Source organism: Callithrix jacchus, chromosome X, assembly GCF_049354715.1.
Source record: "Callithrix jacchus isolate 240 chromosome X, calJac240_pri, whole genome shotgun sequence".
Lineage (NCBI taxonomy): Eukaryota > Metazoa > Chordata > Mammalia > Primates > Cebidae > Callithrix > Callithrix jacchus.
The window spans coordinates 55,220,519-55,236,342 of NC_133524.1; the positions used below are offsets into that span (position 1 = coordinate 55,220,519).

The 15,824-nt window shown below is 47.7% G+C and overlaps 2 protein-coding genes and 1 non-coding gene across 36 annotated transcripts in view; 2 read left to right on the plus strand and 1 right to left on the minus strand.

Annotated features, from left to right (window-relative positions):
• Positions 1 to 2,944: 2,944 nt before the first annotated feature.
• Positions 2,945 to 13,458, plus strand: TRO (trophinin). 12 transcript variants are annotated; one of them, XR_004738799.3, is made up of 14 exons: positions 2,945 to 2,999; positions 4,347 to 4,435; positions 4,734 to 5,924; positions 6,613 to 6,717; positions 6,823 to 6,886; positions 7,142 to 7,221; positions 7,741 to 7,832; positions 8,520 to 8,599; positions 8,693 to 8,735; positions 9,150 to 9,212; positions 9,774 to 9,888; positions 10,707 to 10,814; positions 12,770 to 13,060; positions 13,233 to 13,458. XR_004738799.3 is itself a non-coding variant. In XM_017968514.4 (13 exons), the coding sequence occupies exons 2-12, from the start codon at positions 4,391 to 4,393 to the stop codon at positions 13,047 to 13,049; spliced, it is 4,221 nt and encodes a 1,406-aa protein (XP_017824003.3). In that variant the 5' UTR covers positions 2,945 to 2,999; positions 4,347 to 4,390; the 3' UTR covers positions 13,050 to 13,060; positions 13,233 to 13,458. The 12 variants fall into 12 exon arrangements, 10 of the variants coding, with proteins under 10 accessions (XP_017824003.3, XP_078220157.1, XP_035145313.2 ...); XR_004738800.3 differs by having other exon boundaries at positions 4,362 to 4,435; XM_017968514.4 differs by having other exon boundaries at positions 10,707 to 13,060.
• Positions 9,412 to 9,540, plus strand: LOC118150837 (small nucleolar RNA SNORA11). Its single transcript, XR_004738968.1, has one exon. It is a non-coding gene; the product is annotated as a small nucleolar RNA SNORA11 (small nucleolar RNA).
• PFKFB1 (6-phosphofructo-2-kinase/fructose-2,6-biphosphatase 1) overlaps positions 10,124 to 15,824 on the minus strand; it is a 68,105-nt gene continuing 62,404 nt past the window's right edge. For all 23 annotated transcript variants that reach the window (XM_078364046.1, XM_078364039.1, XM_078364044.1 and 20 more), the window contains one exon: positions 10,124 to 15,482. In XM_078364046.1, coding sequence (XP_078220172.1) covers positions 15,423 to 15,482 — 60 coding nt within the window. In that variant the 3' untranslated portion in view covers positions 10,124 to 15,422. The remainder of the gene's footprint in view (positions 15,483 to 15,824) is intronic.

Consider the following 15,824-nt stretch of genomic DNA (forward strand, 5'->3'; position numbering starts at 1 on the left):
ATGGAATTGGAGACCATTATTCTAAGTGAAGTTAACTTGGAAATGGAAAGCCAAATATCATCGTATGTTCTCATTCAAGTGGATGTTAAGCTATGAGGACGCAAAGGCAGAAGAATAATACAATGGACTTTGGGGACTAGGGGGAAAAGGTGAGAGAGATTGAGGGATAAAAGACTACACATTATGTACAGTGTACACTGCTCAGGTGATGCATGCACCATAATCTCAGAAATCACTACTAAGGAACTTGCTCATGTAACCAAACACCACCTCTTCCCTGAAAACCTATTGAAATAGAATAAAAACAGAAATACAACTGATTTTTGTATGTTGAGTTTGTTTCTTAGTTTTTTTTTGTGGATTCCTTGTCTATATATAAGATTATGTGGTCTGCCAACAGGGAAAATTAAACTTCTCTTTTATTTTCTCTTTTTCCAAATTGGATGACATTTCTTTCTCTTGCTGAGGATGTCAGTACTATGCTGAATGTAAGTGGTAAGAGCAGGCATAGTTGCCTTATTCCTGACCTTAGAGAAAAGGCTTTCCACTTTTCACCATTGGTAGGATGTTAGCTATAGGTTTGTTGTATATGACCTTTATTGTGTTGAGGTACATTCCTTCTCAACACAATAAATTAGGTATGAGGTACATACCTAATTTGCTGAGTTATTTTTTTAAATTATGAAGCATTGTTGAATTTTGTCAATGCCTTTTCTGCATCAACTGAGATGACCATGTGGTTTCTATTCTTTATTCTGTTAAGGTATTGTATCACATTTAGTGATTTGCATGTGTTGATCACACAGTGATCAAGTGTGATTTATCCCAAGGATGCAAGCTGCTCAAGCGTTATTTATCCCAAGGATGCAAGCATGGATCTGTTTAATATTCTGCTGAATTTGGTTTGCTAGTATTTTGTTAAAGATTTTTGCATCTATGTTCCTCAGGGATATTGGTGTGTAATTTTCTTTTCTTCATTGTCTTTGTCTGGTTTTGGTATCAGGGTAATTCTGGTTTTGTAAAATGACTTTGGAAGTATTTCCTCCTTTTCAATGTACTGGTAGGATTTGAAAAGGATTGATATTCATTCCTCTTCAAATGTTTGGTAAAATTCAGCAGTGGATCCACCAGGTCCTGGGCTTTTCTTTGATGAGAGACTTTTATTACTGATTTAGTCTCCTTTCTCAGTATAAATCTGTTTAGATTTTCTATTTCTTCTTGATTCAGTCTTGGTAGGTTTTATGTGTCTAAGAATTTATCAATTTCTTCTAAGTTATCCAATTTCCTGGCATATAATTATTCCCAGTATTCTCTTATAATCTTTTGCGTTTCTGTGGTATTAATTGTAATGTCTCCTCTTTCATTTCTGATTTTGAATCTTCTCTTGTTTTTTCTTAGTTGATCTAGCTAAAGGCTTGTCAATGTTATTTATCTTTTTATAAAACCAACTCTTAGTTTCTTTTTTTTTTTCCTATTGGTTCTATTTCATTTATTTTTGCTCTGATCTTTATTATTTCCTTTATTCTGCTAATTTTGAGCTTAGTTTGTTCTTCTTTTTCCAGTTCCTTGAAGTGTAATGCTAGGTTGCTTTTTTCAGATCTTTTTTCTTTTTGATGTATGTATTTATTGCTCTGAAATTCCTTCTGAGAACTGCTTTTGCTGCATTCCATAAGTTTTAGTATGTTGTGTATACATTTTCACTTATCTCAAGATACTTTAAAGTTTCCCTTTAATTTCTTCTTTGACACATTGGTTGTTCTGGAGTATGTTGTTTAATTTCCATGTATTTATAACTTTTCCACAATTCTTATCATTATTGATTTCTAGTTCCATACCTTTGTGCATATATTACTTGATGTGATTTCAATATTCTTAAATTTGTTAAGACTTGTTTTTGGCCTAATTTGTGATCTATCCTGCAGGATTTTCTATGTGTGTTTGAGAAGAATGTATATTCTAGTGGATAAAATATTCTGTAGGTCCTTCTTGTCTAAATTATAGTTGAAGTTCAATGTTTCCCTATTGATTTTCTGTCTGGATGATCTGTAAATTGTTGAAAATGGGGTCTCCGAGTCTCCTACCATTATTGTATTGCAGTCTACTTCTCCCTTCAGATCGATTAACATTTGTTTTATATATTTAGGTGCATCTATGTTGGGTGAATATATTAAATATATTTATTATATCTTCATGATGGATTGATTCATAATCATTATATAATGACCTTTAAAATCTTGTTTTATGGTTTTTTACTTTAAGTCTATTTTACTTGACATAAGTATAGTTATCCTTGCTTTCTTTTGAATGATTGAATGAATAAATGCTACGAATTGTTTTCTGCATGGGGAAACAGTGCACCATGTCACAAGAGACAGCCTAAGTACAAGTTGTTATTTTTAAAACATCAATATAGTCATTGTCGGATCAATAAAGACTTTTCATAGATTTTTACACATTACCGTTTTTATTCTGAATTGCATATGATGTAGGGGCACCCCCCTATCTTTTAATGTTTAGAGCCTCTAAATGTTTTAATCTGGTAGTACTTGAAAGACAGAAATGAATATGACCTATTCCCCGCTCCAGAGTGGCTCTAGGGAAGAGAGATCCAGACACAAGGTATAACAACACTATGTAAACAGTGTTGGGATAGAAGGTCTGAGGAAGGGTTGTTGTGGGAGCTCAGAGAAGCACATTCCTCCTAGGGGAAAGAGGAGAATCAAATAGGAACAGAGATACAGTGTGGGGAATAGAGAAGTCAAATGGAGAATAAGAGGAAGTGATAACTGAATAGGGGCAGTAAGCAGAAAAGAGGAGCTACATTGAGGAGAATGGAAAGTTTAAAGTAGGTATGGAGGGGCGGAGACTGATAAGCAGGAACGGAGACCCCCTCTGGAGGCGGAAAGAGGCAGGACCACTTCCGGCCAGGGAGCGGGTTAGGCTCAGACCTAAGGAGAGGCTTGGAGAGAGCAGACGCCTTCTCGATTCAAGAAGACGAGGTGAGTTGAGGTGCCTGGCTTTAGTGTAGATCCTGTGGGGGCTTCCTGGCTGAGGCTTCCACGTGCCCGACTCCACACGCCCCTAAGGTTTGAAGCAAACCTGCTGGGGATTCGGGACCTAACCGCATGGAAGTCATCTTTAGCGGTGGCTGGACCCAGTTCGCACAGGAGAAAGTAGGAGGCAGAATCCCCTTTGGGCCACAGAAAGGAAAGATCTGGACTCGGTTCGGACCGTGGAAGGGAGGGATGCAGACCTCAGATCGCAGAAAGGAAGGATCGAGAAATCCTTCAGACGGTAGCACGAGGGGAGGAGGACACACACAGTTCGGGAGGGAGGTAGGAGACGGCAGGACTCCGTTTAGGCTGGAGAAAGGGGGCAGGACCCTGTTTGGGCCACAGAATGGAGGGATCGGGACCCAGAGAAAGGAGTGGGCAACATCCCTTTTGAGAATAGCGGAAAGGACCAGACTCAGACTGGAGAAAGGAGGGGATAGGACCCAGTTGGTTCCGGTTTGAACAGGGAAGAGACAGGACCTGGTAGGGTTTGAGAACAGGAATACACCGAAGGTTCAAACCGTTGGATTTGGGGGTGGGGTATTCATGTTGCAGAAACGGCGGAGCTGCACACTTGCAGACGTGGAAAGAGGGGGGAGTGGTGTGGGTTGGGGAAGGGGAGTTGCGGAGACGTACCGCAGAGCGGAGGGAGGGGGCTTATTAAAGGAAGGGAGCTTATTAAAGGAAGGGAAGGTGCAGAGAAGTGCTGCAGAGCGGAGGGAGGGGGGTGTATTGGGAAGGGGCGGTGCGTGGCAGTGCCGCAGAGGAGAGATGGGCGGTGTTGGGGTAGGGGCGGTACGGAGTGGTACTGCAGAAGGGAGGGAGGGGGCTAGTGTTGGGGCAAGGGTTGGATCGAAATGTGATGCAGTTAGAAAGAGTGGGTCAGGGTTGGCGCCAAGATGTTCTGTTGCTCTGAGAGCAGAGGGCATATGTGGGATTGAGCTGGTTAGAAACTGTCCGGTTTACCAAGGCGCATGCGCACGGAGAGCTTGAAAGAACCGGTTCTTTGGGGATCTCGGTGGGCGTGAGATGGGGGCTGGGGGCGCCTCTAGTCATTGCGCATGCGCACTATCGAGTTGCGGAGGGGGCGTGTAAAGGGGCGGGTCGTAGAACTGACCCTCTTGGAGGAAAAAGGAGCCGGGCCTTGGAAACCAGATGGCCTGGGTTTTTTTTTATGTAGGAGAACCCAGGAGTTGAAAGGATTAGGTCCAAGGTTACATGAGACTCCCCTACGTAAGGATAAGTGAGATGTCTGATGAATCTCCCCCTCCTTCTCATTCTCCTCTAACTCAGGCCCATTCCCCTCAGGCTCAGCTGTTACTCGGCCTCCCAGAAAGATGGATAGGAGAAATGACTACGGATATAGGTTGCCTCCATTTCAGGTGAGGCCTCTCTGCATTCTCTCTAGGCCATCTGCCCGGTCCTGAGTTCACTTACTGCTCTTCAGACCCCTTCCACCATGTAGTTGCATAATTCCCTGCCTAACCCTTCTCAGTCCTCCCTTACATGGTGAAGGAGAGGAGAGGAAAACGTGCCTGACTCTATTCCTTCCTTGCTCCCTACACCTTCCCCCACCCCATTTCAATTAAGTGCTGCTCAGAGAAAGGGAAGGCCTTTGTGGAAAGGGGTGGGCTTTAGGGAGGCCAGATGGCCCAGAGGATTGTAATCCTAAGTGTGTAGGGCCCTCTGCCTCCCCCTGGGAGCCTGGGGCTTCCCTTCCCTCCAGATACACAGACTGAGACCACAGAAGAGGACAGTGTCTTGCTGATGCATACCCTGTTGGCGGCAACCAAGGACCCCCTGGCCATGGACCCACCAGTTGTCAACCGGCCTAAGAAAAGCAAGACCAAGAAGGCCCCTATAAAGGCTATTACTAAGGCCACACCTGCTGCCCCTCCAGTCCCAACTGCCAGTGAGATTGCCACCAACAAGCCCGAAATAACTTTGCAGGCTTTAAACCTGCCAGTCATCACCCAGATCAGCCAGGCTTCATCTACCACCGAGGTAGCCAATACTCAGGCTTCTTCAGTCACTTCTCAGCCTAAGAAAGCCAACAAGATGAGGAGAGTTACTGCCAAGTCAGCCCAAGGCTCCCAATCCCCAGCTGGCTATGAGGGTGTCACTACACAGCTCAAGTCACCCTTGCAAGTCCTAAACCTACCAGCCATCTCACAGAATAGTCACGTTCCAATTGCCAATGAGTCAGCCAGTTCCCAGGCCTTGATAACCTCTGTCAAACCTAAGAAAGCTTTCAAGGCTAAGAAAGTTGCGAATAAGGCCATAGCTAGTGCCACCGAGGTGTCACCGGCTCCAAATGCCACACATACAGCTATCACCCAAGGCCAAATTACCAGTGAGACAGCCAGTATCCATACCACAGCAGCCTCCATCCGAACCAAGAAAGCCTCCAAAGCCAAGAAGACAACTGCTAAGGTCATAAATATTGACACTGGGCATGTAGAGGCTCGAAATGTCACTGAGGCAGCTACCAGGCAGATTGAGGCCTCAGTAGTAGCTCTCAGGCCCAAAAAGTCCAAGGGCAAGAAGGCTGCCAGTAGGGGCCCAAATTCTCTTTCTGAGATCTCTGAAGCCCCACTTGCCACTCACATGGTCACAAATCAAGCCCTAGCAGCCACCCTGCGGGTCAAGAGAGGGTCTAGGGCTCGGAAGGCTGCCACTAAGTCTCGGGCAACTGAAAGCCAGACTCCAGTTGCTGACCAAGGGTCCCAGGCCAAGATGGCCACTGCTCAGACCAACGTAAGTGCCCTTCAGACTCAGGTTGCTGCTGCTGTCCAGGCCCTGGCAGATGACTATCTGGCTCAGTTGAGTCTGGAGCCCACAACCAGGACCCGGGGCAAGAGAAACCGAAAGGTGAGATCTCTGACGTTACCATCCTTAACTTTGTCCTTCTTTTCCATTTCTACCCTTCTAGTTTGTTCATTTCTTCTATAAAAGTTTGCTGAGCCTTTTTTCTTTGAGGTAGTCCCTGTGTTCAGATAGGCTGTGGAAGATGCTGAGAAGGCGATACAGTTTCTGTCCCCTAGTAGTTCACAGATTGGTGGGGAAATAAGACATGCATACACTTGTTACAACCTGTGTGTAATTCTACTTGTATTTAAATAGTAGTTATGATGTGCCATGCTTTGTGTTGGGTACATTTACAGAGGGTATGTCTGAATGTCTTGAAAGTAACTTACCAGCAAGGGATCATAGGTCCCAGTTTTACATGTAAGAGAACTGAGTCCCAGAGAAATGAAGTGACCTGTTCAAGAGGTGCCAGCTAGCATAATCAGTGGTGGCCAGAGGAAGAGAAAGACCCTTAGGCTCTTATCTTCAGTTGTTCCTGGCCTGGCAGAGGAATGAAGTTCCTTCCTGGAAGACAGTGAAAGATAAGCTCAGAACTCAGGGTGGCCAATGGCAAGGTCAGGATCAGGCTTTACTATAGCAAGGTGGGGGGAAGGTGTTAGAGGGACTTTCTGTCTAGAGGAGGCAAAGTGAGAAGACAGAGCCATCTTGTTCACCCGGTGACTCTGGACCTTCCTTCTTTCTGATGATGAAGTCCAAGCATCTGAATGGGGATGAGAGAAGTGGCAGTAATTACAGGCGGATTCCACGGGGCTGGAGACCTGCGCCACCGCGAGATGTGGCCATTTTACAAGAAAGGGTAAGAATCAAATGCTGTCCAGTCTCTTCTCTTCTTCACCTGCCCTCTTCTCTGCCACCTTCCAAGTTTTCGTTAAGATCTCTCCATCTATTCCTCTCCTCCCAGGCTAATAAGTTGGTGAAATACCTGTTGGTTAAGGATCAGACAAAGATCCCCATCAAGCGCTCAGGTAGTGTCCTACCAACCCTCCTCCTTGAGCTCTCCTCTCCACTCCCCTCTCCTCCCGTAGTCTGGGAGTAACACTTTATGGCCTCTTCGTTCTCTCATATCTCCACACTTGCCCTCCTCACACTCTGCCATGGCTGGCATCGCCCATTAACTCACTTCAGGTCTCTGGTTGCACTGACCCAACTGGACTGGCAAAAGGGCTGCAGCTCTGTGACCCCTACTAAGCTCAGCTACTCTCACCTCTCCTTTTCTACAGACATGCTGAGGGATGTCATCCAAGAATATGATGAATATTTCCCAGAAATCATTGAACGAGCAAGCTACGCTCTTGAGAAGGTGAAGGGGCAGTGCTGGTGGATGGGCACAATGGGGAAGCTTTGAATTGAGCTAAGATATACACGTCCCGTTTGGAGAGAACCACAGAGACCCGCTAATCCAGACCCATCACTGTGCCAATGGGCAGACGGTGGCCTAGGGAGAGGTGTAGACTTGCCATGGGTCACACACCAAGTCAGTGATGAAAGCATGGCTAGGACCCAAGTCACTCAACTTAGTCTCAGCTTCTATCCATGGTTGGACACATTCTGCATGTATTTCAGAGCTCACCTCTCCCTTCTGTCCCCATTCTCTGTCTCCCTAGACTCCTGCTCATCACAAAGATGATGTTGATGACAGTAGTATGATTGCTGCGTGTTTACTGGGTGCCAGGCACTGGGTGCTTTATATGCATTATCTCACTGAGTTCTCACACATGCAAAACCCCCTAAGTACACCAGGAGTTTTAGGATGCTCAGAAAGTTCACTGATACCTAAGCTGAATTTTGTGATCTCACAGGCTATTCTTTCACTTGGCAGATGTTTCGAGTCAATCTGAAAGAAATTGATAAGCAATGTAGCTTGTATATTCTCATCAGCACTCAGGAATCCTCTGCAGGCATACTGGGAACGTAAGCTGGGAAAGGGCTGGATGGGAAGAGGGCGTCTGCTTTTATGTCTTGCTACCCCTTCTTTGTCCTACTTCCCCCATCCTCTTAGAGAGTCAGGAAAAACAGAGTCTCAAAAGCCCTGTCTCAGCTCCTGCACACAGTTGGAGCCTTGCTCACAGTAGTGGCACCTGAGTATGATTGACTGAAGGGTACAAGAGCCTGGGATGGGACATTCCTGCTGTCAGGTTTGCTGTCTCTGTAGAAGCTTCCTAGGAAAGCAGGCCTGTCATTGTTTGCCTGTTCCGTCTGAGTGCCTGGCCTGGCCTTGGCAGAGTGGTTCTTAAGGAGGGCTTCCTGTTGTGGGTGGATCAGGATGCACAAAGTGCAGGAGTGTCAGTGGGGCTGAAGGTTTTGAGAGAGAAAGAAAGGAGTCACATTGACTGAGTGCTTGTGTTGTACCAGGTTGACAGCCATTCTTCTTCTTGGCAACCTGGGGAAGGGAGAATATGGTTTTCCCATTTTACTGAATTATAGACTAAGGCTTGCAAGTCTAAGTGCCTTTCCCAGGGTGGCATAGAGCTGGAAGCAGAGACTGGGCAGAATTCTGCATCTGAGGAATTTGGGAGAGGCTAGCCTAGTGAGCTGGCTGGTGTGTCTTGCGGATGGGTGCTGAACATAAACCTTCTTTCTGTGCTGTTATTCCCTTAGGACCAAGGACACACCCAAGCTGGGTCTGCTCATGGTGATTCTGAGTGTCATTTTTATGAATGGCAACAAGGCCAGTGAGGGTGAGTGGCTGGGCATGCAGCTAAATGGGAGGCCATGGTCTGGATTCCATGTGTTCAATTTCTGTCCCTGTCTCCTCTTGCCTCCCCTCGCAGCTGTCATCTGGGAGGTGCTGCGCAAGTTGGGGCTGCGCCCTGGGTATGATTGGGCTCTCTCAGCGCTTGCTGTCCATGTTGTCCTTTGGCAAGAGAGGACGGTCCTAGGATTGCATCAATCTGGTGGTCTGGTGGAGTGGGTGGGGGTGCTGGATTGGGTAGAGGGCCCAGGGTTCTGACCTGGGTGGATGATGGGCAAATGGTCCTGAACTGTCTGCTCTGTCTCTCCTCTATGTCCTCTATCTGTTCTAAGCTGAGATGTTAGACCTTCAGGGATCCCTGACAGAGCGGCATCTGGTCTCCAATGCTTGCGTCTAGTGGCCATGTGCTCACTACTTTCTTTGCTTCATTGAGACTGCCCCATGCGCTAGAGAGGTCTCTTCCATGTTGAGAAATGCCTCTGCCCTCATCTGGGCAGTTCTGATCTGTGTTCATGGGTTATTTTTCCCATTGTCAGGGTGAGGCATTCACTCTTTGGGGAAGTGAGGAAGCTCATCACAGACGAGTTTGTGAAGCAGAAGTAAGTGGTGTTTGGGGCTTTGTCTGGCCCTGAAGTTTTCTGGGTCTACTGATCTTGTTCAGAAAGTGCTTAGTCAGTGCCTTTCTTATACTAGCTTGAGAGGGATGGGCATCCTGTGTCCTAGAACTGATATTGTCTAAAATTACCATGGGCAGACCTTTCCAGGACTGGGACAGCCTCAACCCAAGGCCCTTGCAGTGAGGTGTGCTCAGAGCAGGGGGCCTTAAGAATGGCTTCTCTGTTTACAACACACCCAACAGGAATCTGGGCGTACTCCTCACAGATGGCATGATACTTTGGCCTTCCTGTGACATCATGCCCTATACATGTCTCCCCTGGAAAAACCCAAGGGACTGCTTTGCACAGAGCCGGTGGGAAATGGCTCAGTATTGGAGGCCAAGACCGTGAACTATGTTTTGTAGTGAGTTTGGGGCTGAAGGGTCTTAGAAATCCTTGTCCAGGGGCTGTTTGTATTTGTTTGGAGGAGGTTGCCACCTGGCGTCTAGTGCTTAGACAGCAGGTTTGCTTGGTTAGAAACAAGTTTCATTTCCTTTTTCCAAGGTACCTGGAATACAAGAGGGTCCCTAACAGCAGACCACCTGAATATGAGTTCTTCTGGGGCTTGCGCTCCTACCATGAGACTAGCAAGATGAAAGTCCTCAAGTTTGCATGCAAGGTAATAGGAGAGCTGCCTGAGCTTGGCATATTAAGGCAATGGGATAACCTTGGCTGGGGCAGGCAATGCATAGGGATGGGCAGGTACAGAGCAGCCTGCAGTTCATATATAAACATGTGGAGCCTCATTTATGTCCTAAAGTGCTGCTAGATTTATAGTTTACATCACCTCATTCATTCTTCATACTTTGCATTAATCAGCATGGGCTGCCATAACAAAATACCCTAGACTGGGTGGATTAGAAAACAGATTTATTTTCTCATAGTTCTTGAGGGTGAGAATCCCAGGTCAAGGTCCACCAGGGTCAGTTCTTGGTGAAGGCTCTCTTCCTGGCTTGCAGATGGTTGCCTTCTCGCTGTGTCCTCACATGGTTTTGTGTGTGTGTGAGAGAGAGCAAGCTTTCTGGAGTTTCTTCTTATAAGGACACTAATCCTGTTGGATCAGGACCCCACCCTTATTGCCTCATTTAACCTTAATTACCTCCATAAAGGCCCTATCTCCAAATACAATCACACTGGGGGGTTAGGGATTCCACATACGGGGCGGGCACAACCCTTCAGTTCATAACATATTTACTCTCTTATCATTTCCTGTACTTATAAATGAAGACACTTAGGCTAAATGAGGTTAAGTAACTTGTCCAGGGTCACATAGCACGTAAGTCATCAGAGCTGAAACTAGATTTCAAGACTGACCCATGAAAGAGCCCCAATAACTAAAAAGTTAAAAAAATTATTGCTACTAGTACAATATGAAGCCCATAGATTAATACATGATTACTCGAGTTATTTTCCTTATGATTATCATCCCCATTTCAGGTGCAGAAGAAAGACCCCAAGGACTGGGCTGTGCAGTACCGCGAGGCAGTGGAGATGGAAGTCCAAGCTGCAGCTGTGGCTGTGGCTGAGGCTGAAGCCAGGGCTGAGGCAAGAGCCCAAATGGGGATTGGAGAGGAAGCTGTGGCTGGGCCCTGGAATTGGGATGACATGGATATCGACTGCCTAACAAGGGAAGAGTTAGGCGATGATGCTCAGGCCTGGAGCAGATTTTCATTTGAAATTGAGGCGAGAGCCCAAGAAAATGCAGATGCCAGCACCAACGTCAACTTCAGCAGAGGAGCTAGTACCAGGGCTGGCTTCAGCGATGGTGCTAGTATTAGCTTCAATGGTGCATCCAGCTCCAGTGGTGGCTTCAGTGGTGGACCTGGCATTACCTTTGGTGGTGCACCCAGCACCAGTGCCAGCTTCAGCAGTACAGCCAGCATTAGCTTTGGTGGCACACTGAGCACTAGCTCCAGCTTCAGCAGTGCAGCCAGCATTAGCTTTGGTGGTGCACCCAGCACCAGCACTAGTTTCAGCAGTGAAGCTAGCATTAGCTTTGGTGGCATGCCTTGTACCAGTGCCAACTTTAGTGGTGGAGTCAGCTCTAGTTTTAGTGGCCCACTCAGCACCAGTACCACTTTTAGTGGTGGAGCCAACTCTGGCTTTGGAGGCATACTCAGCACCACTGCTGGCTTTAGTGGTGTACTCAGCACCAGCACCAGCTTTGGCAGTGCACCCACAACAAGCACAGTCTTCAGTAGTGCGCTTAGCACCGGCACTGGCTTTGGAGGCACACTAAGCACCAGTGTTTGCTTTGGTGGCTCTCCCAGCTCCAGTGGTAGCTTTGGTGGTACACTCAGTACCAGTATCTGCTTTGATGGCTCTCCCTGTACCAGCACTGGCTTTGGAGGCACACTCAGTACCAGTGTTTCCTTTGGTGGCTCTTCTAGCACCAGTGCCAATTTTGGTGGTACAGTAAGCACCAGCATCTGCTTTGATGGCTCTCCCAGCACTAGTGCTGGCTTTGGTGGTGCACTCAACACCAGTGCTGATTTTGGTGGTGCTATGAGCACCTGTGCTGATTTTGGCGGTACACTCAGCACCAGTGTCTGCTTTGGTGGCTCTCCCTGCACCAGTGTTAGCTTTGGCGGTGCACTCAACACCAATGCTGGTTTTGGTAGTGCTGTCAGCACCAGTACTGACTTTGGTGGTATACTAAGCACCAGTGTCTGTTTTGGTGGCTCTACCAGCACCAGTGCTGGCTTTGGTGATGCACTCAACACCAATGCCAGCTTTGGCTGTGCCGTCAGCACCGGTGCAGGCTTCAGTGGTGCACCCAGCACCAACCCTGGCTTTGGTGGTGCATTCAGCACCAGTGCTGGCTTCAGTGGGGCACTTAGTACCACTACTGACTTTGGTGGTACTCCCAGCAACAGCATTGGCTTTGGTGCTGCTCCCAGCACCAGTGTCAGCTTTGGTGGTGCTCACAGCACCAGTCTCTGTTTTGGTGGAGCTCCCAGCACCAGCCTTTGCTTTGGCAGTGCATCTAATACTAACCTATGCTTTGATGGCCCTCCTAGCACCAGTGCCTGCTTTAGTGGTGCTACCAGCCCTAGTTTTGGTGATGGACCCAGTACCAGTACCGGCTTCAGCTTTGGCAACGGGTTAACCACCAGTGCTGGATTTGGTGGTGGACTGAGCACCGGTGGCCTAGGCACCAGTGCTGGCTTCAGTGGTGGCCTAAGTTCCAGTTCTGGCCTTGATGGTGGGCTAGGTACCAGTGCTGGCTTCGGTGGAGGACCAGGCACCAGCACTGGCTTTGGTGGTGGACTGGGCACCAGCGCTGGCTTCAGTGGCGGACTGGGCACCAGTGCTGGCTTTGGTGGTGGACTGGTCACTAGTGGTGCCTTTGGTGGTGGACTGGGCACCAATGCTAGTTTCGGCAGCACACTTGGCACCAGTGCTGGCTTTAGTGGTGGCCTCAGCACCAGCGATGGCTTTGGCAGTAGGCCTAATGCCAGCTTCGACAGAGGACTGAGTACCATCATTGGCTTTGGCAGTGGTTCCAACACCAGCACTGGCTTTACTGGCGAACCCAGCACCAGCACGGGCTTCAATAGTGGACCCAGTTCTATTGTTGGCTTCAGTGGTGGACCAAGCACTGGTGTTGGCTTCTGCAGTGGACCAAGCACCAGTGGCTTCAGCGGTGGACCAAGCACGGGAGCTGGCTTCGGCGGTGGACCAAACACTGGTGCTGGCTTTGGTGGTGGACCGAGCACCAGTGTTGGCTTCAGCAGTGGAGCCGCCAGCCTTGGTGCCTGTGGCTTCTCCTATGGCTAGTGAGATTTCAGGTAATTGCAATATTTCCATAGCCAGGATCCACAGGGATGGGTATAAGTGCAGGGAGATGTTATAAGAAACACTGAGGCAGGTGAGCGGGGTGGAAAGATGAGGGCAATGAAGGAATTATGAGAAGACAGTATATTTGGTGCTAAAATGTTTTCCTATTTGTTTTGATTTCAGATTTATTCCCCATGTTTACAGATACCGCTAATAAATTGCAGTAGTCCTTCCCATGGAGCCAAAGTACATCCTTGGAATCTTTGTCCACACAGCAGTCTAAGCAGCTACGACCAATCAGCTGAGGGTGTCACATGATGAAATAATGTTTGCTTTTCCTGTTTTATTGTTTGCTTTCTGTGTGCTGTCATATTTTGGTATCAGAGTTACATTAAATTTGCAACATGAATTGGAGTTTTTTTCTGTCTTTTAATATGCTTAGGTAGTTTTAGAGTGGCATCTTGGGTTCATAGAAAAGCTGGAGATCAGCAAAGCTCTTTGGAGAACGTGGGGCTCCAGCTTTTGGCTCAAAGGCAAGTATGACTTCAGCAGGATAGCAGCCTGGGGAACTCATGGCAGGCAAGAGGATAACAGCTTGAGGAAAGATATGGACAGGGAAAGCCTGGAGCAGAAGGCAAAGGGAGAGGGTTGTGGACAGTAAGTACAGATTGATTTTGAGCCATTGGTGTAAGAATGGAGGGAAGGGCAGAAATCACTAGGTGTAGACATAGGAACAAGGGAGGGTTTGATTGGAATAGGAGAGGAAAACTTGAGCATATTGTATAGACTGTGGGGAAAAAGCTAAAAGGGATAGGAGATCGATATGGAAGAGTCAGGAGTTAACTGAAGTAGCCCATCCCTGAGAAGGTAGGATGGAATAGGGTACCAGAGAAGATGACCCTGATTTTGAATAGGACTTAAGGGTGGCTGTGGACGCAGATAAATATAGATCTGCTTCAAGCAGTGATCAGCAACTTTTGTAGTAGACAATATCAAGAAAAGGAGAAGTGGATTACACAAGGTTTAGGTCTTGCTGGGTGGTTGTGATAGAAGGATAAGGGAACAAAGGCAGCAAGTTTATGAGTCTGTCTCTTTACCACTGGGTTGCTGGCACCTGGCTTATGGTAGCTGCATGAAGAGTGGCTGAAGAGATAGACCATAGGATCCAACACAGTTAGGGACAGAACACTAAGGATAGACTGGGGGACCAATGAGCATTCAAAGGACTCTGCTCTTGATGCTATACAGCAACAAATATTGTTCATTCAAGAAATACTACAGGCTGGGCACAGTGGCTCATGTCTGTAATCCCAGCACTTTGGGAGAGGCCAAAATGGGAGGATCGCTTGAGCACAAGAGTTCGAAACTAGCCTGGATAACATAGTGAGACCTTGTCTCTACAAAAAAATTCAAATTTCGCTGGGCATGGTGGTGTGCACCTGTGGTCCCAGCTACTTGTAAGAGAGGCTGGGGTGGGAGGATTACTTAAGCCCAGGAGTTTGAGGCTGCAGTGAACTAAGATTGCACCACTACACTTCAGCCTGGGTGACAGAGTGAGACCCTGTCTCAAAAACAAAAAAAGGTAATACTACATATATGCCTATTGTATGGAGGCATGCTGCTGGGATTCAGTGGATGACAGTAAGGATGCCTGGGGTCGGGGAATGGGCAGTGGTCAGACAGTTGGATGCTTGTATTTAAGAAGTCAGACCAGAGAGATGATACCAAAATCCATGGAGCAGGTGGTTGAAGGGGAGAAGATGATCACGAGTTGAGGGGGTCAGGGGACTGGGAGGCCAGAGTATTGGTTAGATCATACACATAAACAGTGAAATCACTCAGGATGGCAGCAAGAGCTGGAGAAGAGAGGAGCACTTGGCTCAAGTGCCAGATTCTTCTCTTGAGTGTAAAGATGAAAGTGTCTTGCCCCCAGCAACCTTGCTCATCAAGGGACAAGGCCCACAGGCACTCACAGGTACCTATCTTCTCCCCCATCTTTGGAGGTGCTACTGTAGAACTTCCTTCCAGGAAGTTCTCACCCATTCCATGCTCTCAGCAGCAGAGCTGAGTCAGGATTAGGATCAGTACCTTAAGAACAATTGGAAAAGCCTTGCCATGACCTCCTCCTCTCCTCTTGTAGGCAGTAAGTCTTTATTCGTCAGAGAACAGGAATTAAGAAAGTGAGTTTCATCCAGAGCTAGATAGCTGCTTGGTTGCAGCCAGTAAGCAAGGCTTGTTTGGGAGCTGCGGAGGAATTCCTCACTGGAAGTGGGGTGCCTCCATGAGGACAAGGCAAAATAGAAGAAGAGCAAGGACAGCATTTCCTAAAGGTGGAAGGCGAGGGCACAGGCAGTTTGACTTTGTGGAAAGGGCTCAGTAGTGGGCAGGGACAGTATCCAGGGCTTCCTCAGGTTCCCGGGTGATGTCCACATTCTGAGGAGAGAGTGCAGGATTAATAGGAAGGAGACAGCAGGGTAGGGTCCCAGCCCCTCCCCTGCCTCTTGTCCTCACTGCCAGGCTCCCCTCTTTTAGCCAGGCCTGGATCCTGACCCTCAGGTAGGCCTTGTGGAAATCTCAGCCTGAGGCCTTTTTGGCAGGAATTGCCCAGCCCTTCATCTCCATGTGCCTGAGGGCTGGGCTGTGGTTCCTGCATTTCTGGGTGCTGGTTGCTCTGCCTTTTGGTGCAAAACACCCAGGCTCGGTGGGGTTGGGACAGCCTTTCTGTGGAGAAGGTGCTTTCACCATGTGCTGTGTCCACAGCCAGCTTGGGCAGCA

Coding starts and splice junctions, on each gene's coding strand:
- TRO (XM_017968514.4), top strand. CDS start 4,391: ATGGATAGGAGAAATGACTACGGATATAGGTTGCCTCCATTTCAG. Junction 6,718..6,822: donor TGGCCATTTTACAAGAAAGG/GTAAGAATCAAA, acceptor CTCTCCTCCCAG/GCTAATAAGTTGGTGAAATA. Junction 8,736..9,149: donor AAGTTGGGGCTGCGCCCTGG/GTATGATTGGGC, acceptor TCCCATTGTCAG/GGTGAGGCATTCACTCTTTG.